The following is a 25,995-nucleotide window of genomic DNA, read 5'->3' as shown; positions in this document are numbered from 1 at the left end:
AAAGACATAAAAATAGAAGTGCCCACTTTTACTTTCCAGGCCTAACAAAAAGTAACATTTGGCATTAAAAAAACTCTAACTATATAAAATCTTAATTATGTATAATTTTATCATCTCATTTTGTAGTCTGTTTTTTGGCTTAGCAATGTAGCATGAACGTTTTTCTCCTGCTGCAGTGTTGTTCTTTTTTTTTTTTTTTCAGTGTTCTTTGTATTGATAAAGTACAGTGTACTGCATCTATCCATATTTTTATTGTCTGATAATTAGATTCTTTCTATTTTTTAATGTTATAAGCAGTAATGTTGTGAGTGTCTTGGTAGCTTTATCATTTAACAAGTGACTTATTGTATTTTTTCTTATTGCACAAAATGTTTACTTAGAAAAACTAGGGTATATGGGTAAGAAAAACAGTAAGATAAAAACCACTGTAACTTCGCCCACCCAGAGATAAATCACTTTAAAAATATGTAGTTCTTCCAGATTTTCTGTAAGTATATTAATATACTAGTTCTACTTGGTAACACTTTTTTTCATTTCAAAATATATCTTGATTTTTTCATGCCAGTAGGTCTTTCTTAATAGCTGTATAATGTTCCATCACATGGGCATACTTCTTCATTTATTTAATCTCCTGTTGGACTTTTGTGTTGTCTTCAGTTTTGCTCTTTTTTGCAAACAATGTTGCAATGGACCTTCTTCCAAAGACTTTTTTTCCCCCACACGTTTCATTTTTTTTTTTTAATACACGTTTCATTTTTTAAAAAAAATTTTATTGGAGTATAGATGATATGCAATGTGTTAGTTTCAGGTGTATAGCGAAGTGAATCAATTACACATATACATATATTCACTCTTTTCTTTCTTTTTTTTAATCCACTCTTTTCTAGATTCTTTCCCCATATAGGTCATTATAGAGTATTGAGTAGAGTTCCCTATGCTAGACAGTATGCCCTTATTAGATTATCTATTTTATTTTTAAAATTTATTTTTATTTACCTTTTAAAATTTTGGCCATACCTCGCAGCATGTGGAATCTTAGTTCCCTGACCAGGGACTGAACCCATGCATTGGAAGGCAGAGTCTTAACCACTGGACCACCAGGGAAGTCTCTCCTCCATATTTCTAATTATCTCCTTAGGATGAATTTCAAAAAGAGAAAATTACTAAGTCAAGGGATATACACATTTGTTGACTTTTGATCATACTGTCAAACTGCCATGAACAATAGTTGGACCAATTTGTACATCAATCTCAGTCATAACTGGGAGAGTCTCCCTTCTCCACACAAGCCCTGCAAGGGATAATTAACAACAATTCAGCAACAACCAACTGTTTCAAATTTGACAAATGAAAAAAGTACTGTTACACTTAAATTTTCAAGTCCTTAATTTCCAGTAATATTAAATTTAAAAAATGTGTCTACTATCTATTTATATTTCTTTTGTGACTTGCTTGTTCATGTCCTTTGCTGTTTCTCTATTAGAACATTTATCATTTCTAAAAGCTTTCCACATTAAAATCTTTTACTGTATAGTAAAATGTATACAACATAGAATTTGCTACTGTTAACTATTTAAAACAAATAATTTTATTTATTGATGGCCATGCTGGGTCTTCGCTGCTGCGTGGACTTTTCTCTAGTTGCAGTGCACAGGCTTCTCATTGGGGTGGCTTGTCTTGTTGCAGAGCTGGGCCCTAGGACACCTGGGCTTCCATAGTTGCAGCACATGGGCTCAACAGTCATTGCTCCGAGGCTCTGGAGCACAGGCTCAGTAGTTGTGGTGCATGGGCTTAGTTGCTCTGCCATATGTGAAATCTTCCCAGATCATGGCTGGAAGCTGGGTCTCCTGCATTGGCAAGGCAATTCCTTACCACTGAGCCACCAGGGAAGCCCTCGTAACTATTTTAAAGGGTACAATTCAATGGCATTAAATACATTCACATTCAGCATCACCACGGCCCATTTCTAGAACTCTTTTCATCTTGTAAAGTTGAAAAGCTGTGCCCGTTAAAATGAACGCCCCATTCTTCCCTTTCCAACTCCACACCTTGCCAACTATCGTTCTACCTCCGGTCTTTATAAATGTAGGCACTCTAGGTACTTCGTGGAAGTGAACTCATACAAGTATTGTTCTTCGTGACTTGTTTATTTCACTTAGCATAATACCTTCAAAGTTCACCCATGTTGTAGTGTGTGTCAGAATTTCCTTCCTTTTTAAGGCTGAATAATATTTCATCTTATGTGTAGACCACGTTTTGCTTCTCCATTAATACACTCATGAATACTTGGGTTGCTTCCACTCACTTGTTATTGTGAATAATCTGCTGTGAATATGGATATTCAAATACAGGCATGTATATTTTTAAATCGGTTTGATATTTGCCTTTTAACTTTGCTTACTGTACTTTTGTGATGTGCTAAGGTTAAATATTTTTATTTTAGTCAAATCCATTACTCTCTTTCCATAAGACTTCTGTCATTGATGCCAAGCTTAAAAAAGTCCATTCCTATTTTAATATGACCATACTTACCTATGTATTTTTTGAGTCCTTTTTATATGTTTATACATTTACATTTATAATTCATCTGAAACATACTTTGTGATGTGAAAGAGAAGCCTTTTTTTCTCCCTGAAAATGGTTAATTGTCCCATCACCATATCCCTCACTAATTTGAAATACATGTATTACACATACACACATCTGGGGATGTTTTTAGACCTTCTATTCTGTTTCCTTGGTTTCTTTGTTAATTATGTTGGGGAAGCTTAAAGAAAGGATATTCAAAGGCAATTGCTAGCCTCATGCTAGACACTATACTTAAAGGTCAAAGGCGAGCTGCCAATCTTGTCTGTTTCTCCTTCTCTGTTTCCTTTTACATGTTGTTTAGGTTTTTCAGTCCTTGTTGCTTCCTGTCAGTTCTTTAGTTGAGACCTACTGGAAAGTTCAGATAAGGATTCTCAGGATTTATGTAATCTTGATTTTTTGTTGAACCCTGGGGAGGATGCCTATGGATATGGTGACAGATGTCAGTAGCATTTGGATTCCCCTGGAAACTTGTGCCGAGTTCCTGAGTAGGGGCCCCCAGTCCCTAATGGGAAGATAAGCTTCCGGAGCTCTACATCCAGAGCCAGATCTTCTCCTCTCTGCGTAAGGTTCCCTCCTGCAAAGGATGTGGACTGTCGTGACATGAAAGGCAGGTGGATGGCACTCTGCTGCGTGCAGTCTCTATAAACATGTCTAACACTCAGCTCCTTCAAACCAGGCTCCCGTGATGCTGTGGGCCAGGCTGATCTCTGCTCAACTCAAATTAACGTTCTGGGATGAAAGTAGTTTGAAGGCCTGGGTGGAGAAAATCCTAGGGTTTGGCAACATTCTGGGCCAATGTCATAATATTTTATTGTGAGTACTGTGCTCAGACGCTTCAGTTCTGTCCGACTCTTTGTGACCCCATGGAACTATAGCCCGCCAGGCTCCTCTGTTCATGAAAATTTCCAGGCAAGAATACTGGAGTGGATTGCCATTTCCTCCTTCAGGGGATCTTTCAGACCCAGGGATGGAACTGAAGTCTCCTACCTCTTTTGTATTGGCAGGCGGATTCTTTACCTCTGAACCACCTGGGAAGCCAATGACTACCGTCTTAAAATAGTTCAATAATCTGTAAGGCGCATCAGTTTTTATTTAAGCCATTTATAGTAGTTTATTTTGGGGCATAACTTTCTGGGTAGGTGGAACAGGTGTCATAAGGAAGTGAAACAATGGGATTAAGTGAATTCCCCCGAGTCATTCAGCAAGTCAGGTAGAATTTGGAGAACTTGACTCCTCGCCCAGTGCTCCAAAGCGAGTCCACTCCGCTGCACCTCTGGGCAGGCTGGGCGTGGGTGAAGACAGTGAAGGGACCGGCTGCGGTCTCGCGGCCGCGGCGAGGAGCGCGGTGACCCAGCCCCGACCGACTCCAGGGGCGGGGCCGGCGGCCGTCCGGGGGGAGATGCGCGCGGCCGGCCGCACCGCCCGGGCTCCGGCCGAGTCGCCTCGCTCCCGCCCCGCCCGCCGGACCCGCGCTGCGGAGCGCGTCCTCGGCACTGGCCTGCGGCAGCCGGAGCTACTTCCACGGTGCGGCCCGTGGCGGGTGGGGAGCGGGCGGCGGCCGGGAAGCATGGCGGGTCGCCGGGCGCCGGGGGAGAAGCGCTGGCAGCTGGTGCGCTGGTGAGTGGGCACCCGGGGGGTGCGGGGCCTGGTGCGGGAGCGCACCCGCGCGCTGAGGCCGGGCGGAGCGCGGGAGGGAGCGGGGGCGCTGGCTCGAAGTTTCTTCTCGAGCGGAGGCGGCGGGGCCAGGTTGAACTAGAGGCGCTGGGCTGCCTGCTCATCTCCGTCCCGCGACCGGGAGCCTGGTCTTGGCGGTTCTCTAGAGCGATCGTCGCCCGGACGCCGGACCCTGCCCCCGACGTTAGGCTTTGGGGGCACCTCGGTCTTCGTTTGCTCTCTGTGCAGAGGGACTCCCCTTGTTACCCTCAAACCTTCTGCTGCTCTGGGTTCAACCTGCAATTCTCATCTCGCCTGTTCAAGGAAATGCCTCAGTGCACCTAAATGCGGACGCGCGGCGGTGGGCACGTTGGGCATGGGGGTGTAGGAGAAGGGGGTGCCTAGGAGGTGAGGGAAGAGGTACCCCAAGGGTCGTTGCCCCTCCCCCCACCGAAGTCCAGTCCAGGCTGGGAAATCAGAGCCTGCGGTGTCAGGTTGCCAGACTGCAGGCCAAGAAGGTTTCAGACGCATCACTGAGGAGTCAACCTGGGTTGGGCCCAAGTCCCGGTTGCCCGAATGTTCAGGGCTGTTTCAGTCAGGGGTCTGACCTCTGCTTGGCGGGACTTAGAACGCAGGACAGCCTGTTCAGCCCATTCCTGTCCTGGAAGGATTCTAAGAATGTCTGGCTGGGACCGGTCCCCATCTCAAATCCTCCCATCCACACCAGGGCCAGGGGCATCTTTGAAGAAGAATTCTAGGACACTGCTTGCCTGATGCATTCTGTAGCCTGAATACAAAGAACAACAATAATATCCTTAATAATTGCAACCTGGCTTCCAGAGCCCTTCCTATTGGCTCTACCATAATCAGGCATTGATTCAGTTACTCTTTACCGCGATACTCAGAGGAAGGTATTGTTGTTGTTCAGACTCTAAGTCGTGTCTGACTCTTTGTGACCCCACGAACTGCAGGACACCAGGTTCCTCTGTCCTTCACTATCTCCCGGAGTTTGCTCAGATTCATGTCCATTGAGTCAGTGATGCTATCTAGCCATCTCATCCTCTGTCTCCCCCTTCTCCTCCTGCCTGCAATCTTTCCCAGCATCAGGGTCTTTTCCAATGAGTCCTCTCTTTGCACCAAAGCATTGTGGCCAAAGCATTGGAGCTTAAGCATCAGTCCTTCCAATGAATATTCAGGGTTGATTTCCTTTAGGAAGGTATTGGCACCCGCCTCTTACAGATGAGGAAACTGGGGCTCAGAGAAGGAAGGTAGTTAATCAAGGTCACCCAGCAAGCAAGTGACAGAGTCAGGGTTTGAACTCAGGGTTTCCCCAGGGGCTTAACTCCTCCTCTTCCTTTTTTTTTTTAAAGTGTTTATTTGGCTGTGTCTTAGTTGCAACAGGCAAGATCTTTTCATTACGGTGCTCGGACCCTCTAGTTGCAGTGCAAGGACTCAGTAGTTGCTCACTGGCTAAGCTGACCCTCAGCATGTGGAATCTTTGTTCCCCAACCAGGGATGGAACCCATATGCCCTGCACTGCAAGGTGGATTCTTAACTATGGACCACCAGGGAAGTCCCTCCTCCTCCTTTTTGCCTCTTAATTCCTGAATGCTGGGCCTGGCCAGCATTCCAAGTTCACATTGTCAAAAAAATCTCAGCATGTCAGAGCAGGAGGGGTCAGTGGGTTTCCAGCCTGCTCAGTCCATTCTGTCCTTCAAGAGTTCCAAGAATCAAAGTCCAAATAATCAAAATTATCATTTAGCAGTGGAGTTACTCTTCAGATGAAACCCCAATATATAAATCAGATAAAAGTAGAGTTAATCTGTCTGAAGAGCTGGTGGGGAGTGGGTAGTTACTTAGTACCCTCTCCCTGGAGAGAAGGCACCACCCTAGGACCCCAGGGTCTTCCAGGTCAGTTTGTGCAGTTTGATTCCTTCCCTCCCTCCATGGAGGAGGAAACAGGAAGAGTCTTAAAGGGGCAGAGCTTGGATTCCTGCTCTGACTCTCTCTGCCCTGATGTGTGGCTGGGTTGGCTCTTGGGTTGAACCAGATGAAGCATAGATCATTATTAAGACCCTAATTAGATTTTGGATCACCTTTCAGTCTTGGGTAAAAAAGCCCATGGCTTTGAGAAGGTCCTGAAGACATAACTTGAGTGGTCAGACTGCCTGGCAGGGAGCACTCTTGAGGACAAGACACCTTCTGAACTCCATGGCATGCTCCCAACATGATCAGCCTTGGCCTCTGCTTCCTGGATCTCAGATTGAGTCAGTTTTCTCAACTTAAATTGGCTTAAGAGTAAAAGGGAGTATTGGCTCCCTTTTAAGAGTATTGGCTTACAGATCTGAAAACAGAAGAACTTTCCATGTTTCAGACGAAACTGGATTCAAGTTCTCAACTAATGTCACCAAATAACGTCTTACTCTCTCTGTCCTTTCTCTTTCCTCTGTTCCCTCTTTATTCCCTTGTGGAAAGAAGGTGGCTCTCAGGAGTTGCAGGCAACCCTCAGATGACCAAAACCCTCCTGAAAAAAGAGCTTCTCTTTCTCAGTGGTTCTAGCAGAAGTTTCAGAATGTCATTTCATTGACCTGTTTTGGGTCACATGGCCATCCTTCAGCCAATCACTGTGGAATGGGGGATGGAGTGCTTAGATTGGCCAGGCTGGGTCATGTGCTCATCCTGGAATCTGGGGGCTGGAGTTAGTTCCACCCAAACCACAAAATTTTGAGTGGGAAGGAGGGTGGGGAATATTCTGTGGGCAACGAATATGTCTGACGTTTACTTACTCTTTTAGAACAGCTCTTGCTTTGAAGGTTCCTCCTCCAAATTCTCCATAAAGTACCAAAAACTAAATTAGAATTTGGTTGGGTTCATCAGATCAAGTTATTAAATATGTAAGACTTTTTGGCATTCCTCTTACTGTCTGAGGGCCTGTTGCCGAGTTTCTGATGGTGGGGCTTTGGATCTGGGGGAAGGACCTGACAGAGGCTACAGGCTCGGGTTGTGTGAAAACTTGAAAAACAGTGCAGAATGCTCTGGCAACATACTTTTGACTGACTCTAAAGTATTCCATTCACAGTTGAACCATAATTTCTTTATCTAGCCTCTATTGATGGCCTTTCAAGGAATTCTGAATATTTTGATATTGCAAACATCGCTGCAGGGAACCTATACCCATGCAAACATGTGGAAAGATAATGGTTGGATGTATTCTCCAAAGTGAAATCGCAGAGTAAAAGGACGTGTACGTTCTGCCATGCCAACTTGAGCACCAAAGAAGCTGCACCATTTTATGGGCTTCCCTGTGGCTCAGACGGTAAAGAATCTGCCTGTAATGCAGGAGACCAGGGTTTGATCCCTTGGTTGGGAAGATTTGTTGGAAAAGAAAATGGCAACCCGCTCCAGTATTCTTGCCTGGAGAATTCCATGGACAGAGGAGCCTGGTGGGGTACAATCTGTGGAGTTGCAGAGAGTTTGATATGACTGCGTGACTAACACACACACACATATTATCTCCAGTGATGTGTGAGTTGCACATTCCCCACAATTTTGCCCATACTGGGAATTATTATTATTTTTTTCATACTGGGAATTATTAATCACAAACTTTTAAACCTTGGTTCATGTTGCTGGTGAAAAATGGTTTTTCATTGCTTTAATTTTCATTTCTTATAGAAGTTGATTTTTTTTTTAATGTTTATTGGTCATTTGTGTTTCTATTTTTGTAAACTACTCATTTAATTTCCTTTGTCCTTTTTCCCCCCTGTTGATTTGCTCATTATATATATTTTTCACATTGATCTCCAAAAGCTCTTCATCATGGAGATTAGTATTTTTTATTTTTTAGTAAATTTTGTATTTTATAACAGCTTTGCATGTGTGCATATGTAGTTGCTCAGTTGTATCCAACTGTTTGCAAGCCTTTGGACTGTAGCCTGTCAGTCTGCTCAGTCCTTGGGATTTTCCAGGCAAGAATGCTGGAGTGGGTTGCCTTGCTCTCCTCCAGGGCATCTTCCCGACTCAGGGATTGAACCCAAGTCTCCTGTGTCTCCTGTATTGCAGGTGGATTCTTTACCTGCTGAGCCATTGGGGAAGCCCTTAGAATGACTTTAGATTTACAAAAAAATTGAGAAGATAGTACAATGTTCCCATATACCCCACACCCACTTTTCTGTATTATTAGCTTCTTACACTAGTATGGTACATCTCTTACAAAAATGAACCAATATTGATATATTATTATTGACTAAGCCCCATAGATTATTTGGATTTCTTACGTCCTTTTTCTGTTATAGGGTCCCATCTAGATACCACATGGCATTTAGTAATTAATGTAATTACTCCTCTTTGCTGTGACAGTTTCTTGGACTTCTCTTGTTTTTGATTAATTTGACAGTTTTGAGGAGTTGTGGCCCTGTTTTGTAGGATGATGTCCCTCAATTGGGATGTATCTGATGTTTTTCTCATTATTAGATTGGAATTATGAATTTGGGAGAAGAAGATCACAAGGATAGAGTGTCATTTTCCTACATCATATCAAGTATACCTACTGCCAACATAGCTTATGAAGGGAATTCCCTGGCGGTCCAGTGGTTAGGGCTCTGTGCTTCCACTGCAGGGGGCACAGGTTCAATCCCTGGAGGAGGGGCGACATAGGATCTTCTGTGCCGCTGGGGTGTGGCCAAAAAAAAAGCTTTTGACGTTGACTTTGACCACCTGGCTGAAGTAGTGTTTGTTGGCGTTACTCCCCACCCCCCCTTCCATACTGTACTCTTTGAAGGAAGTTGCTCTGTGAAGCCCACATCTATGTAGAGGGAGCAGTGGTCCACCTTCCTGGGGGTACACTGTTTACATACATTGTTTGGAATTCTTCTGCACGTGAGATTTGTCTCTTTGCTCTCCATTTATTTGATTATTCAATCATTCATTTATATCAGTATGCACTATTATTCACTTATTTCAACAGCAGCCTTATTGAAATAGGATTCACGTGCCACGCAACTTACTCAAAGTGTAAAATTCAGTGGGAATATATTCACAGGACTGTGCAACTGTCACCATAGTCAATTTAAGAACATTTTCATCATCCCCCAAAGAAATCCCATAACCTTCAGCAGTCCCCCTCCCCCCCACCCCCAGTCTTAAGCAACCACTAATCTTTCTCTCTTTATGGATCTGTCTATTCTGGACATCATTTCATATAAATGGAATCATACAGCACGTGGTCCCTTGTGACTGGCTTCTTTCACTTAGCAAAATGTTTTCAAGGTTCAGCTTTCAGTGCCCGCCTGACCTACCCCAGTGTTCAACGGAAAAAATAGGTGTAACCTCTAAAGTGCCTGACCCTTCTCTCTTTTGGTGATGGATCCTCCACACTGGGGGCCTCTTATGTGAGTGGTTTCTGCTCCTCTCTTCTCGTTTCTTTCAATGTCCCTGATCGTGCCCAGGTCTTGACTCCTACTTTCCCAGTGATAATCTGAGAAGCTGGTTCTTGCTGAAGTGTGAATGGCTATTAGTGACTTCCAAGGTTGACCCCCTGCAGTATTTAATCCCCTGTGTACTGTTGAGTAGAGTTTCAGGTATGAGACAGGTTTATAGGGAAGATATCTGGGGATGGACGAGGTTCTGTTTGCCTATAGTTGATGAAGTCCAGTGCAGCCAATCCTACCTCCTAAGTTAGTAAATTGGATTCATTAATGGAGATCATCTCTGTCAGAGCAGTCTCTGGAAAATCTTCTCAAGAACATAGTGAGTTGATGACTGTGACTATTGTGATTTTTTAAGGCAAACTGGCTCAGTTGACTGGGGAGCTGGGTGGGAGTGTTACAGGGACTTCAGAGATGATCAGATATAATCTTTGCACTCTAGCAGGGAGACAGACAGGCACATAAATAACTCACGTACGAGCGGGCAGAGAGCAGCGTGGTGACCAAGGTTAAGCAAAGCATCCCCGGAAACTTGGAACCACTTTGGAGGCTCACTGGGAGGCTGGGGACAGATTTTTAGAAGCAGTGTGGTTTGAGCAGTTGGCCAGGGTGGAGCAAGACACAGATGGAGGGAGGGCAGCTGAGATCTGGGCACTGCCTGAGCTAAAGCTCAGAGGTTACAAAAGGCAGGGCATCTTTAGAGAAGGACAAACAGATTGAGATTGTAGGGATGGGAGTGGGGGGGAAGGCATGTCATGGCGGGAAGGACTGGAGGGGAGCAAAGTGGGGAAGAATTAGACTTCTCAGGTGAGCAGTTTGGAGGACATTAGATATGTGGTGGGAAGCCCCTAACCTTTTTGGCCAGGGGAGGGGCTGACAAGATCTGTGCTGGGAAGTAGGGGCTGGTACGGAGGAGGGAGAGGATATGTATGTGTGTGTGGAGAGAGGACTGGATGCCAGGGGATGAGGGTACAGAGAAGGCTGCTGCTTCCTGTGTATTTGTGACCTTGGACGAGTTCACTTCCATCCCCCGGGTCTCTTCTTCCTCATCTCTGAAATGGGATCAGCCAGTTCTGAGGGATTTCATGTGAAGCTTGGAGCAGAGTGTGCAGGGATAGGGTTTGTCTGTCATGAGTGAAGCTGGTAAAGCCGATGACTGGTGAGGACAGATGAGGATGGGGGGGGAGAGGGGAGGTGATAAGGATGACCATGTGGCAGGAGCTTTCCTCGAATTATCTCATTTAATCCTCTTAACAACCTTTTGAAGTGGGTGGTGTTATTATTCCAATTTTACAGACGAGGAATCCGGGACTTAGAGTGGAAAATCACTCATCTGAAGCTGGGAACTGGAATCCAGGTTGAGGTGCCTGCAACGAGTGGACAACAGTCCCTTCTGCCCTGACTTGGGGAGAGGAGAGGAGGGTTGGCTGGGACAAGGAGGAGGAGCACATTTGGAGGAGCCCGAGAATGAGGAAAGGCATAGACATGCATCATCACAATAGGATGGGATTAATCAGGGAAGGCTTGCTGGAGGAGCCAAGTTATTTGTTTTGTAAGGAGTCACGTTTTGAACCAGGTTTTACAGGGCAGGGGTCATCTTGAGGCAGGAAGCAGAGGAAGGTCATGTCCCACAAAGGAAAGTCATAAAATCATGATTTTCCCTCCTAAACTTGTCCTTGTCCAGCGAGAAGGACACTGCACCCAGATGCCCACACAAACCAGAAACTCAGGAAAAACTTTGTTGCCTGTCTCCCGTTCACCATGTCCGACCCATCCCCAGGTCCAGATGACACTTCTTCCTTCTCTCACTTGAGTTCTGCCATGTCTCTCTGTTCCAGCACTGTCTCCTGTGCAAACCAACATTGTCCCATCTTGACCCCCTGCAAGAACATCTAACCTGGCTGCCTTACCCTTTTCCCCCAGGACGATCTTCCTGAAATGCACGTCAGATCATATCGAAGAGAGTGAAGGGAGACAGGTGGGGACCAGATGCCCTGATATGGGAGACCATAGGAGCAACGGAAGCCCTCTGTCCTCCTGCAACCGGCATTCTGGGAAATCTCCCTCAACAAAGAGCCTGTGCCCAATCAGGCAGTATCAGAGTAGCTGCACAATTTGGTTTTTTTCATAGCACTTTATACAGTTTGTTATTTCACACACACACACACACACATAATTAAAGATTTTTAATAATAGGTAGTAACTCTCCTGTATAAAAAGACACATTGTTAAAAAGTTACTCCCTCCCCCCCATTCCCCCAGCTTGTCCTTACCCCAACCTAGGTAACTACTTTTATTAGCTTTTGTGTCTCCAGAATTTCTACATGTAAAGATAAGCAAATAAAAATTCTTACTTTATTCTTTCCCCCCTTTTAAAACAATGTATCAAAAAGAAAAACAAAAACTCAAAAAAAAAAAAAAAAAGAGATAAAACAATGTATCCTGGAGATCTTTGCATGATAGCACACAGGGAATGCCCTCAATAAAAACACTTTGTATGGCTGCACACTGTTGTGCTCTATGGATCCACCGGTATTTATTTAACCAGCCCTCTGCTGATGGCTGCTTGGTCCATTCCTTGTCTTTTGTTATTAGAAACAGAGCTACGTATAACCTTGTGCACATGCTAGAATCCGTAAATAAATTCTTTGAAGAGGGATAGCTGGATTTCAGAGGAACTGCATCTGTAATTTAGACAGATGTTGTCAGACTATCCAGCAGAGGGCTTGTACCAATTGACAATCCCACTATGTGTGAGGGGGCTGGTTTATAATGATATATTAGTTCATGTGATTATTTGATGGCTTCTCTTCCCACAAAACTGTAGGCTCCAGGATGTCAGGGATTATGTCTCATTTGCTCATTCTCACAGGCGCTCAGTAAATACTGGATTAATGGATGGATTTATGAGTCTACCAGGAGTTGGTGGCCGAAGTGAATGAGATCCTTTTGTGTTCACCTTGCCCGGTCCAGCTTCCCTGATCCTTGCTCTGGGCTGAGTGTCAATCCCCAGGGTGGCTGGAACCCTGGGAGAGACCCTTGAGGTTCTGGAAGATCTAATCCTGACATCTGAGTCATGACCCCCACCCCAGAGCATGCTTTCTCCTGCTGTGAGCTCAAGAAGTCCAATGTGTCAGTCTTATAAAGGACTTGGAGAATGGACCTTTGTCTGATGTTTGTGTTCTCTGCCCAGCCTCTGCTTACATACCTCTGGTGACAGGAAACTCATCCTTCCCGACTGACTCCTTTCAACTTCAGACAACTAATACTTAAAAAGTTTTTCTATTGAGTTACTCCATATAGCTGCCTATTCTTCAGGGAATTTAAATCATGGCTCTTTGGAGATAAGACTTTCTGGCTGGTGAGCAGGGGTATTTGGGGACAGGTACCTCTCATCTATCACTTTCTGGCACGTAGGGCCAACTCCCAGAGGACCTCTGCAGGGCCCTGCCTGCCCACCGCCTGACTCTGTCCCGTCTCACCCGCAGGTACGTGCAGGAGGGGCGGTTCCGAATTGAGGAGAGGACGCTGACAGCCTTCCAGTGGCTCTACAGCCCCCAGCAGCATCGCATCCTCAGCCGTGCTGACCTGGAGTCTCCCTCCAGGTAAGAGCACCCTCTGCCCTTCCTCTCCTTCTTTAGTGGTCCTTGTAGGCAGCCAGCCCTACACTGGTTCATGAACTCCCAGTGGGAACCACTGCTTTCTGTGGTGGAGAGGCCTTCTAGGGTCCTTGACAGAGTTTATCAGCTGCGGCGCTGCTCCAGCCTAGAATATTCTGAGTGATTTGAGGCAGAGTCACTGCCTCTGCTTTCTCCTCTGTAAAATGAGTTTGATCATATTTTCCCTGCCTTCTGTTGGGAAGATCATGAACCTCAAGTGAAATGATGCCTGGAGATGAGCTGGTTCCTTTTTTTCTTTTTTTAAAAATTATTTATTTATGACTGTGCTAGGGTCTTCCCTGCTGCGCCAGGGCTTTCTCTAGTTGTGTCAAGTGGGGGCTACTCCCTAGGTACAGTGTGTGGGCTTTTCATTACAGTGGTCCCTCTTGTTGCAGAGCACAGGCTGAAGATACATAGGCTTTAGCAGCTGCATCCACGTGGACTTGGTAGTTGTGGCATGCAGGCTTAGTTGCTCTGCAGCATGTGGAGTCTTCCTGGCCCAGGGATTGAACCTGTGCCCCCTGCATTGGCAAGGCAGATTCTTAACCACTGGGCCACCAGGGAAGCCTGGCTGGTTCCTTTTTAAGAGGAAGAACTTCTGACAAGTTTGCTGGGCAGTCCCTGCTTTGCCCTGGGTAGAGTCAGCCCTTCCTTGTCTCTCTCCTCTGTCTGGGATCCTGAGTCTGGGGGAGGGACACCCAGATTCCTGCTCCCCGGCCTTGCCGGCTCCTTCCTCCACACTGTGGACAGGCATGACAACTGTTAGCGGTCTTGATGGAGACATGCTGGGAAGCCCTGCTGCCGCCACACCCCTTCCCAAGGCTTCTGCCAGACCTGACCCTGGAGCTTTCTTCCCACTTGCCCCATCCAAACCTCTTTGCACCAGCTTCTAAAGTAGCAGGACCCTTGAAGCCAAGGGCCTTCTGTGGTGGCTCAGATGGTAAAGAATCTGCCTGCAATGCAGAAGATCTGGGTTCAATCCCTGGGTTGGGAAGATCCCCTGGAGAAGGGAATGGCAACCCACTCCAGTATTCTTGCTTGGAAAAATCCCATGAACAGAGGAGCCTGGTGGGCTAACAGTTCATGGGGTCAGACATGGCTGAGTGACTAACACTTTCACTTTTGAAGCCAAGAATGAACAGGTCTTTCCTCCCAGGGGTGGCTGAATAAAAGGAGAAAGGAAGGAATGTCATTTGGGGGAACAGCCTGGTCTGGCCAGTAAGTAAACAGAGACCATGCTCTTCTTGCATCTCCCCAAACCGGCCCCAGGAATAAGGTTCAGCAGTGCTAGCAGACCTCACCTCCCCAGACATCTGCTGGGAGTCCTACTTAGCTAAGAACAGTGCATCTGCTCGCTCGTCTCAATGACAATTTCAGAAGGTACCGGAAGCAGTGAGGGGAACGGGAACTCTGGATCCAGTTCTGCTCAAGGAGGAAGAATTAATTGAATGATGATACAGAAATGATAGGGTTTCCCAGGTGGCGCTAGTGGTAAAGAACCCGACTGCCAGTGCAGGAGACATAAGAGATCTGGGTTCGATCCCTGGGTTGGGAAGATCTCCTGAAGGAGGGCATGGCAATCCACTCCAGTAATCTCGCCTGGAGAATCCCATGGACAGAGGAGCCTGGTGGGCTACAGTCCAAAGAGTTGCACAGAGTTGGACACGACCGAAGCGACTTAGCACACATGCACATAGAAGTGACAGGAACCCTGGGAAGGGTGACTCAGGCCACCCGGGAACTCTTGGTATTCAGGAAATGGGAGGTTAGACAAATGCTCTAAGCTCCCAAGGGTAGATTGCAAATGGCGCAGAGAAGAGACTGAAAAGCCCCTCGAGCCTGAAGCAAGAGTATGAGGAGGGCAATGTGATCCTGAGCGTAGGCTGTGAATCCGTTCAGAGACAGAGAAGAAGGCTGCCTGGCAAGCACGCTGGTGAGACGCAGACGTGAAGGGCAGTTTCAGGGAACCTGCAAAGCCCTATTGCAGGCCGAGCACCATCTGACTGACGGAAAGCAGCTCCTCCCTCACCTCCTTTCCTTTCATCAAAACTCTCATGCTACTTGACATTAGTTTATTCGCCTGTCTGTTCATTGCCCGTGGCTCCCCTGGAATGTGAGCTCCGTGACGGCAGGCCCTTCTCCCTCTTGTCCTCTCTCTGTATTCTGAGGTCCTAGCCCGGAGAAGGAGCTCATTTAACAAGCACCAGGTGAAGGACAAATGAACATAATGCAGGCTCACAGGTAGGAAGGCTGGAAGGGAGGCGAGTTCCAAGATCAGGATGGGTCAGCTACACCTGCCCAAGATACAAGGGAAGAAGAGGAGGCTGAGGCCGCCTGCCCATGTGGGTGGCTTTAGGCAAACCCTTTTTTGAGCCAAAGAAGAATGCTTTTCGGAGTCACAGGAGCCTAGCTGAGTCCATGGAGGAGGAAAGCAATCATAAGATAGGATGGAGCCATTCAAAATAACTTTAGCTTTCATACCTGAGAAGGCTACCTCCCAAGGGACTTGAAGAGGAGGCTGCCATAGCTCTGAGACTAAGCACTCAAAAAACTATTACTCTTATATCACGAAAGTTGTACTAACTTATTATGTGTATTTATTATGTGTCATGTTATAAATGCTTTGCAGGCATACATTGATCTACCCTTCATAACAATGCTATGATCTAGGTACTGTCGTTCTCCCCATTTTTCAGATGGCAAAACTGAGGCACAGAGTCAGTGGCAGTGCTCACCACTGCTATGCACACTCCCTTTCAGAGAACAGGACATGTGCCCCAAAGTGGGAGATGGTGAAAGTAATTTGTATCTTTACAGCGAGGAAATAAGTCCACAAACCATAAACAAATGAGCTTAGCATCAGTCCTAATCAGGTTTCAGAGTCTGTTATTAAAGAGATGGTTTGGGGGCACTTAGCAAGGAAAGAGATAGAGGACCACTGGCAGCGAGTGAATTCCCTGGGAACCCATCCTGCTGGGGAAAGCTTTATTTGCTTTTCCGATTAGTTTTCCAGACTAGAAGTTAGGTTGGGGGTGGTAAAGCAGGAGACAGGGGTTCCTGCGTTTCAGCAAGAAATTGTTCTTGTCTTCCCATCAAAGCCTTACAGGTGACAGAGGAATGTGGGCTGGGGGCGGGCACCGCTGGGGAGGTTGACGAGTGGGCTGCACTTGCCGAGACTGCTCAGGGCGTTCATGAGGGACTTGGTGAGGAAGGATGTAGACAGCATGCTGGTGATGTTGCTGATGGCAAGAACCTGGACACCATCCCAATGGACAAGATAGCAGAACTAGACTCGAAGAGTCCTGGAGGCTGGGGTCCAAGTCCAAGTCTAGAAGGTACAGTTTAATAGAAATTAAAGAAGTCTATTTCAAGCCTCCAATGTTGTCTGCATCTCAATAGCAGGCTGAGCGGATCAGCTATCTGAGGGCTTCCAGTTGACTAGAAGCTTGGGTATGAAAATGCTCGCACCTTGGGGCTTCAAGAGCTCAGGGCAGGGTCCAGAGCTGCAGAGGGAAGGTCCTGCTCTTTTGTCTCAGATGGTTGATCCCTGGGTTGAGAAGATCCCCTGGAGGAGGCCATGGCTACCCACTCCAGTATTCTTGCCTGGAGAATTCCATGGACAGAGAGCCCGGAGAGCTACAGTCCATGGGGTTGCAAAGAGTCAGACATGGCTGAGCGACTGACACTAATATACCACAGGAATGCTCTATCATTTCCTCATTTATTTTGTGGATAGAGATTGAACACGTTTCTCTGCTAATACCATATTGGATATTATGCTCGAACGCTGAGCAAGTTGTGTTTTGGGGCGATGGGTCAGGTTGCTGAACGGACTCAGCGCGTGAGTTGGCAACTCGCTTTCCTTTTATCTTTCCACCCGGCTCCAGGTCAGGCCCTGGGGTTTTGATGCCTTGTCTTAAGGAACACAAGGTTCCTGCCTCTAAGGGACACACATTCTAGTGGCAGAGACAGTCTGTAGACACATAGATAAGAGAATTTCCTGAGATGATCAGAGTGCTGAACAAACTCAAACAGGGCATCAGATAAAGATTGACCAGTGGATGGGTGGGAACTCTGGATGAGAGGGAAGGGCTCACTGGGAAGGAAACATTTGAGAGGAGAGTCCTGCCTGAAGGACACAAGAGGGCAGCCACAGGGAGAAGCTGCTGGCAAAGGGTGCTGAATAAATGCTGGGGAGGGGAAGGAAGATGGGAAGGAGAATCTCAGTTACAAGGCCCTAACTACGTTCTGGATTTTGTGGCCAGAGCAGAGTGAGGCCTTGGCCAACAAAGGGACGCGATGCAGATGTCCATGCAATTAAAGGGCTTTCTAACATTCACAGCTGCCTGAGTACAGCGTGAGCTGCGTCCTGAGGGGGTGAGCTTTCCACCACTGAGATGTGCAAGCCATATTCAGAGGCCACCCTTCGTGGACGTTAGGGAGCAAGACTCAAGCATCTCAGGGGCTCCACAGGGCACCCTTCCTGCCTTCAGCCCTTTCAAGTTTAGGAGCATCCTCGGTTTGGCCAAAGCTGGGAGGATGTCTGTGCAGCGAGTGAATGAAAGCTCCAGGCTGCCAGGTCCAAGGCAGAGGCAGTTTTAAGGACTCTGGCAGTCCTTGAAACCTCCTACTTCCAAATCCAGAGAGCACTGCCCCGCTCCCCGCCCCCGGTACTATCGAACCCCCTCCCCCGTCCCGCCGCACGCAGAGCTGGGGAGAACCCCAGTGTCTTCCCGCCGATCTTTCCCTATTTCCATTCCCCACCGGCCCGGGGCCCCATCCCCCAGGAACTTCTGCGGGAAGGTGGGCTGTACCCTCCTCCGCTCCCCTGGGTCCCTTGGGCGCGCCTGCCCCGCCCGGCGCCTTTGTTCCGAGGAGCCGCCTCGGGCAGTCCCCTGGCGGCAGCGACGCGAGCATCCCCGGCTCCGCACCCGGGACTCGCAGTACCCACCCCCTCCGCCCCCGTGCCCTCTCCGGCCCCGCGTGCCCGCCCCTCCATCTCCCTCCCATTCTCCGGCAGCTACGCGGCTGCGGCGCCAGGCGAGCCGAGTGGGCATCGCCGGGACCTGGGCGCGGACCCAGGTGGCGGCGTCGCGGGGGGCGGCAGGAGGGCCCCGCCTCGGCCAGGCGCGGGCTTGCGGGCGGCGAGTGCGCGGCTCCGGCGGTGGGGCGCGCCCGCCAGGTGTGCGGGCGGCGGCGGCGGGTCGCGGGAGCCGCTTTGTGCCGCGGCCGGGGTGCGCGCGCGCGCGCCGCGGTGACGGTGCGCGCGGCGGGGCGGGCGACCAGGAGAGCCCGCCGCCGAGGAGGAGGGGGCTGGCGGCCGGATGGAGACGGGGGACGCCGCCGCGACAGACTGCTGCCGTTCCGTCCACGTCGAGCAGTGAGCCCGCGGGCGCCGGCGTCACAGAAGGTCAGAGGGGCTGGGGCTGGGTGGCGACCCCGTAGTCAGCGGGGATCAGAAGGTGGGTCTTGCTTGGGTGGGACTGGACCCAGGGTGGAATTGGGGTGTCTGCGGTGAGTGCAAATGCGTGTGTCTGCAAAGAGAGATCAGCTCGTGTGGACGTGAGTGAGCTCTGTGCTGCGATTCCACGGAGCAGTTCAGCGTAATGGGTTGTTTGGGAAGTGGGGTGACTGTCCTCAGACACCCTGCCGGTGGGGCATGGCGCACACACACGTCTGGGGTGTCTATGCGGTGAGGGAGACGTCAGCCCAGCCTCTGTCAAAAAGTCTCTGGCTGGAGAAGCTGACCCATGTGGATGGAGGTCAGAGCTGGGGTGTTTACAGGTGGTGGTGGTGGTGAAGGGAAAAAGCCAGGACCCCCAGGGAGGACCCTGGAGCTAGGCTGGGTTGGTTTGTTGGTTTTTTTCCTCCTAAAGGACATAAACCCCACCCCGGCCTGACTCCAACCTGTGCCTGTTGCAGGGAGGGGAGCCAGGACAGTGGGGGCGCTGTCTGGGAGGCCTCTGGACCTTTGGGGCAGGGCTGGGCTCCAGCCTGGTGCTCACCTTTGGAGGCCCTGAGTGAAGAGTGTGGGGGTGCCTGACCTGGGTGGGGGTCCGGGGCACACTGTGAGTCCTGACCTGGGAGCTGGTTGAGGAGGACTTTTTTCTCTCCATCTGTGTGGCTCCTCTACACCCTACTTAACAGACCAAAGGGCATTTATATGCAAGTGGGGTTTGGGGTCTGAATGCTGGGATCTGCCTCTGTTGAGTGGCCCCCATCAGAGCAGCCTCCGTAGGGAATAATAGGGCTGTCCTGGGCTGGGCGCCAGGACTCTGATTCTTTTCATGCTTGGTGATCCTGGGGCTGTCCCTTAAGCCCTATCGGCCTCAGTTTCCCATGGAGAGGGGAGAAGGCATCCCTCCCCCCCTCCCTTGTTCTTCCTGCTGCAGAGTAAGGAGTAAGCAGAGCTCGCCCAGCCCAGCTGCGGGGGAGCCGGGAGGCAGAGAGTGACTCAGGGCAAGTGAGGTCTCCGTCAGTGATTTCCCCCAGGAAAGTCCCCGCACATCTTTGAGAGGTGGGAAGCAGTTGGGAGGTGTTCTGCCCTCATCTCCAAGCAAGTGTGTTGGATATTCTGAGTCTAGGAGTGGGGCAGGGTGGGTGTCTTCTAGATCCGGCTGCTCAGGCTTCCAGAAGCTACCTCAGGTTCCTCCTCCTTTCTGAGATGTTGAGAATTGTGGAGGGATTGGATGGGATGGGGGCTTGGAGTCACTGAATTTCTGGGCAGAGGCAGATGCTAAAGTTGAGTAGGCATGGGCACATCTGACTGGGATTCCCACTCAGGCCGCTTAGCCCAGGGTGTTGGATGGTTTGTTGGGAGGTGGCCTCAGTTCCCGGCTTCCCAGGTGGCACTAGTGGTAAAGAACCCACCTGCCAATGCAGATGTCAGAGATGTGGGTTCGATCCCTGGGTCGGGAATATCCCCTGGAGTAGGAAATGGCAACCCACTCCAGTATTCTTGCCTGGAGAATCCCATGGACAGAGGAGCCTGGCGGGCTACAGTCCATGGGGTCCCAAAGAGTCAGACATGACTGAAGCGACCTAGTACACACACACACGGCCTCAGCTCCAGAGAAGACGACCCTTGGCCACAGGCACCCTTTCCACCCCCTACCCCTTCCCATGACCCAGTCTGGATCAAGTGTGGCTGAGTCACTGTGGTTCAGAATGACTTGAACCTTAAGGGACGGGGGCGTTGGCATGGATGGTGGTGGCAGCAGCAGACAAGGCTGTGTTGTGACCCAGACCTGGGTTGAGTCCCAGCTCCACCTCTCACACTCTCTCTGTGTCTCCACCTGTGTTTTCCCAAAGCAGAACTGGAGGATGCATGCTTTTAATCTTCCCACCACTCTCTCCTGGGAGGCCTTCCCAGGAGCATGCATTTCAGAACTGCCCTGTCGGGGAGAGAAACAGGAAAGTGTTCACCCATCAACTCTGTCCCGTTCATGGACATTAAGTCCCGCATGCTTCCAGGCTGCACGTGTGAAGCCTCAGCAGGTTCGTGTGGGCATCCCACACTGCGGCTTCAGAGAAGATCCCACTGAGTCCTCGAGGAAGCCTCGCCACGTGGTGCTATAGGCTGTTGCTCAAAACCTGCAGGGAACCAGTCATTGCAGAAGTGATTGGAGTAAGATGTGGGACCGAGATGGTTTGAAGTACTCCTTGAGGTGTCAGACACTGCGTGACTCTGGGCAAATTTCCGATCTTCTCTGAGCCTCAGTTTTCTTCTCTGGGGGTTGTAGGTATTTACTAAATTTTTGAACATGGCAATGGGTCCATAGTGAGGGCTCCGTGATGGAATATTTCTGTGTATTTGGGAAGACAGTATGTTCTAGGTGGTTCAGATATTCATCACTTAAAGTGGTGAAGGGAGTTGGATTAGGTGATCTCTAGTCTTTAGAGGTCTGAAGGGGTCTCTGACCCCATCCTGGTCAGAGAATCTGGGACTCAGGGGTCTGGCCCCTGACCTGGTCAGGTCCTCCTGGCATGTGGCACAGTCTCCCAGACCCCCTGCATGGTTCTGCTCTGCATTCTGTGAGTTGAAGGCAATATGCCAGTTGCTCAGACATGCCTTTCCCTGGGCTCTGTCCACTGGAGGACATGGGAGCCTGGAGGGTGGGCAGAAGGGGCGAGGGGAACAAGCATTGCAGAAGCAGGTGGTTGAAGGAGGAGTGGCAGGAGGGTGGATGCTGGCGTTTGGAGTTGGCAGATGGTCGTGGGCACTGGTCTGGACTACAGTCAGTGGGGAGGAGAGGGCACAGGGTGGGGGAGGGCGAGAGAAATTGGAAAACGGGAAGGGCAGGGAGAACGGATTGGCAGAGGGCGGCCCAGAGTGATGGAGGCACCAGGGCTGTGGGGCCAGTCGGGCAACCTTGGTGCCCAGGGCTTGGGAGTGTCTGGAGTGGTGGGGACAGGCTGGGCCGGCGGGAGAGCAATGGGGTGCTATGCGGGAAGGGATGGCACTGGTTGGGGATTAGTTGGGGGCCCTCTGGCATAAGCCAGGGCAGGTATCGTATTTCGGGGAACAACACCTATAAGCTCCCTCCTTCTTGCTACAGCACGTCTGCCTCCGCTTCCTGGGTCACCACCCACGTTGGCAGGTGAGGCACTGTCTGCAAACACTTGGGTCCCATTGTGAGCCGTGATTGGAGAAGGCGAGGATGTGCCTCTGCCAAGGCCTGTTGCCATGGTACCGTGGTGACCCTTGTCTCCCGGTCCTCTCCCATCTCTGAGCAACGTGGCCCTCCCCAGGGGGAGGTCGTACAGTGGGGAAGGTGTCCGGCTGCCTCCGGCTTATGCAGGGGCCGTTCAGGCTGGCCACACGACGGTCACGGTGTCCATCCTTCTGCCTTCAGGCAAGGTCACACCCAGCCTAGGCTGGGTGGTTGCAATAGCCACTGTCTTCACTTACAGTCGTTTAAAGACTCCTCTACAGTTTGGGGTTCCTCTTATTTTTCACAAGTTTAGTTTAAAAACGAAGTCAGTAATGCCAGCCTATCCATTTCTTCTCCTCTCCCCCCCCATTAAAATATGTTCATTTATTTATTTGGCTGTTCGGCACGCGGGATGTACCTTGCAGCATGCCGGATCTAGTTCCTGGACCAGGGCCCCCTGCACTGGGGGTGCAGAGTCCTAGCCACTGGACCACCAGGGAGGTCCCATGTCCTCCCCTCTTAATGAGCCAGAAGACACTCTCTTCTTGCCCACCCCTTTTTCAGTGCTTTGGTGCTTCTCTCGAGGGAAGTTCTGCATCAGGTCTGCCATGCTACACTTTTTTGTTTGTTTTTCACTCTGTTTGCCACCATCCTTAAGTAGATTCCACTCTCCCTGCTCAAGAGTGCAAACCAGCTGTTGGGGCTCCAAGGCAGGTGGGACCCCAAGGCAAGGACTGAACTCTGGGGAACCTGACCTGAGACCAGGCCTGGGTTCTGAATTTGCAGCTTGCTCTCCGGGTCGGCTGGGGTTCCACCTCTTTCCCTTGTTCGGATCCAGGGCTGTCAACCTTCTTCCCGGATCATGCTGGGCGTGTGAGCTGGGCCCTGCCAGGCCTGGCTCAGCAGATGGCATTGGGTCTGGGCACCTGGGGGACCCTGCCAATTAGCTGACTGGTGGTGAGCAAGACCTGGAGGGGAGTGACAGGCATTCAGGCACAGTGAGGTCCACTGTGTGTGCGTGCCCGTCTGTGCAGGTGGGTCCCTGGAGGGCGTGTTGCTGGATCGCCGTGTCTGCACATCTCTGTGTGACTAAGCAGTGCTCCTCTGAGCTTGCATCTGTGTGCACTGCTGTGTGCTCTGACTTATTCGTGTTCTCTCTCTGGGGATGTGAGCTGGCCACCAACCCAGCGCTCCCCAGGTCCTTGAGGGTGTGCCTGTCTGATGGCAGGTGGTGTTTTACCCAGCAGGATTTCCTGGTCCCCTGAGGTCCCTGAGTCTCCTGCCCTGCCCAGCTCTCCAGCATTCCTATCCTGATCTCCCTCCATCTGCCTTGAGGAGGTTGCTTCTCCCCCCACCGGCCATGTGGCTGCCCATTGCTGTTCAGGCGGGGCTTGCCGTGAGACAGCCGGTCCAATCTCCAGCCCCATCCTTTAAGCTCTGAGTTGAAGATGATGACTGGGTGAGCCCTGGGTGGAGGAGATGAGTCAGGATGGCTGCAGCGGGTGGGCGGAAGCTAGGCTGGGTGTCAGCATCTTCAGGCAGGGGTGTGCACCCCACGTCCACTTGACCCATCCTCAGTGGGTTGGGCACCAGTGCAGCAGTGGGAGGGTCCCTCCACCTCCCCTGCCCATGTTGTCTTCCCTTGGAGCCACGCCTGGCAGTGTCTGATGGGGAGCAGAATGGTCTCTGGGGCTCCAGGCAGCCCACCGGCAGCGTAATCAGTGAAATTTATGGAGCTCCTCTTCCTGTGTCAGGCCCGGGTCACACGTGATCCATGTTTTAGCTCACTGGCTCCTCAGAACCATCCTATGAGGTGGGTTCAGAAAGCATCCCCATCTTACGAGGAAGTGGTGGCTCAGAGAGGCTGGGTCACTTCCATAAGGTCACACAGCTAGGAAATAGTGTAGCCAGGATTGTTCTTATATTTATTGGCTGTACTGGGTCTTCCTCTGCTGTGCGGGCTTTTCTCTAGTTGAGGCCAGCAGGGGCTACTCTCTAGTTGCGATGCACAGGCTTCTCACTGAGGCGGCTTCTCTTGTTGAGCACAGGCTCCAGAGTGCACAGGCTTGAGCATGCGGGCTTCTGTGGATGCGGCTCCCAGGGTCTAGAGCACAGGCTCAATAGTCATGGCTCACGGGCTTAGTTGCTCCAAGGCACATGGGATCCTCCCAGACCAGGGATCAAACCCGTATCTCCTGCATTGGCAGGCGGGTTCTTTACCACTGAGCCACCGGGGAAGCCCTGGGTCTGTTCTTGACACTTGTTGCTGTCCCCTCCGCTGCTCACAAAGCTACGTCCGTCTCATCCTTATAGTCTCCCCTTCAGAGAGGCCAACTCAGATCATCCCCTCTAAACAGGGCTCTCCACCCACCCAGTCCCCTTTGGGATTACATCATCCTATGTAAATACCTGTGTAAAGTTATCCCTCTCTGGTACTCCACTCCCCTGCCCTCCCAGGGCAGGGATTTGTCTGACTTGTTCACTGGAATACCCTCCACATTAGTGGAGAGCCTGGAACATGGTCGGGATGTGGTAAACATGTGATGAATGGATGAATGGATGACTACACGAAGGTATATCTGACTCCAGACCTAAGCTCTTTACCCCTCCTCTATGCTGTCTCTCACAACAGGTACCACTGCTGGGTGGCCAGGTGCATAGCTCTGGAACCAGCTTGCTTGGTTCTCTGTTCTGGTTATCTGGTGCTGCATAATAAACCATGAGTAGCTTAGGACCTGAAACAACAGTGATGCTTATTGTGCTCAGGAATCTACGGTTTGGGCAGGGCTTGAAGGGAGACCTGTATCTGCTCTGCCATCGTCTTCTGGGGCTGGAAATGTCTGAAGGCTCGGTGGCTCACGTGTCTGGCCTTTGATCCTGGCTATTGGCCTGAGGTCTTGGTTCCTCACTACACAGGTTTCTCTCTGTGCTAGATTGAGCTTCCTCACAGTGTGGTGGCTGAATTAAAGGGCAAGAAAGAGCCTCTGCTCAGTTGCTCACTCATGTCTGACTCTTTGCAACCCTATGGACTGTAGCCTGCCAGGCACCTCTGTCCAAGGGGACTCTCCAGATGCGAATACTGGAGTGGATTGCCATGCCCTTCTCCAGGGGATCTTCCCAATCCAGGGATTGAACCTGGGTCTCCCACATTGCAGGTGGATTCTGTACGGTCTGAGCCACCAGGGAAGCCCAAGAAAGAGCCAGGCAGAAGTTATTTCACCTTTTGTTACCTGGCCTTGGAAATGAGGCAACCTCACTTCTGCCAGAGTCGCAGATCCACATGGATGCTACAGGAGGGGGAACACCCCCCCCCCCCACTTATTGGAGGGGAGTTACTGTCACAGGGTAAGAAGAGCATGTGGGATGGGGGATCTATTATGGGATGGACAGTCTGCCACAGTCACTTCTTTGGAGTGTGATCTTGAGCACATTACTCAGTCTCTCTGTGCCCCAGTTTCTCTGTCTTTAAAATGGGGACATCATCAGTATGTATTGGGTTATTTCATACTCACTGGGTTATTTCTTTGGCCATGATTATACTTGGGAAGATCCCCTGGAGGAAGAAATGGCAACCCATTCCAGTATTCTTGCCTGGAAGATTCCATGGACAGAGGGGCCTGGCGGGCTACAGTCCATGGGGTCACATAGAGTTGACACAACAGCGCACGCAGGCATGCACACTTCCACTCACAGATCCCCTTGGCCTCAGATGAGACATTGGTCCAGGTTTTCACTGAGTTGCATGATCCAGCCCCAATCCCACCCCCAGCTCTCATGTAATACAGGAGGCACCTACCTGTGCAGCATCCTTCTGAGGGCAGTGATGGGAAAAGAAGAGGGGACCCTGAGAGTAGTAAGCCTTTTCTGTCTCTCTTTATTCTGTGATTCTAAGACAGCCCTGCTCCCTTCAAAGGGGCAAGGGACAGGATTGGTGGAGGTGCCACAAAGTCAGGACTCCAGCAGGATTTCCCCTGGACTTGGAGGCACAGATCCTACAAGGACCCCCTTCTTTAT

The 25,995-nt window shown here is 50.0% G+C and overlaps 1 protein-coding gene across 3 annotated transcripts in view; it reads left to right on the top strand.

Moving 5' to 3' along the window:
* The first annotated feature begins 4,067 nt into the window (after positions 1–4,067).
* RAP1GAP2 (RAP1 GTPase activating protein 2) overlaps positions 4,068–25,995 on the top strand; it is a 216,698-nt gene continuing 194,770 nt past the window's right edge. For 2 of the 3 annotated variants that reach the window (XM_043477970.1, XM_043477961.1), the window contains exons 1-2: positions 4,068–4,206; positions 13,157–13,273. In XM_043477970.1, the coding sequence (XP_043333905.1) occupies positions 4,157–4,206; positions 13,157–13,273 (167 nt within the window). In that variant the 5' untranslated portion in view covers positions 4,068–4,156. Of the gene's footprint in view, positions 4,207–13,156; positions 13,274–18,556; positions 18,738–25,995 lie in introns of those variants that run through there. The other variant, XM_043477979.1, reaches the window with a different exon arrangement.

This window comes from Cervus canadensis, chromosome 1 (genome assembly GCF_019320065.1).
Source record: "Cervus canadensis isolate Bull #8, Minnesota chromosome 1, ASM1932006v1, whole genome shotgun sequence".
Taxonomy (NCBI): Eukaryota; Metazoa; Chordata; class Mammalia; order Artiodactyla; family Cervidae; genus Cervus; species Cervus canadensis.
Note: the sequence above shows the minus strand (reverse complement) of the source record. Positions and strands in the feature narration are given on the sequence as shown.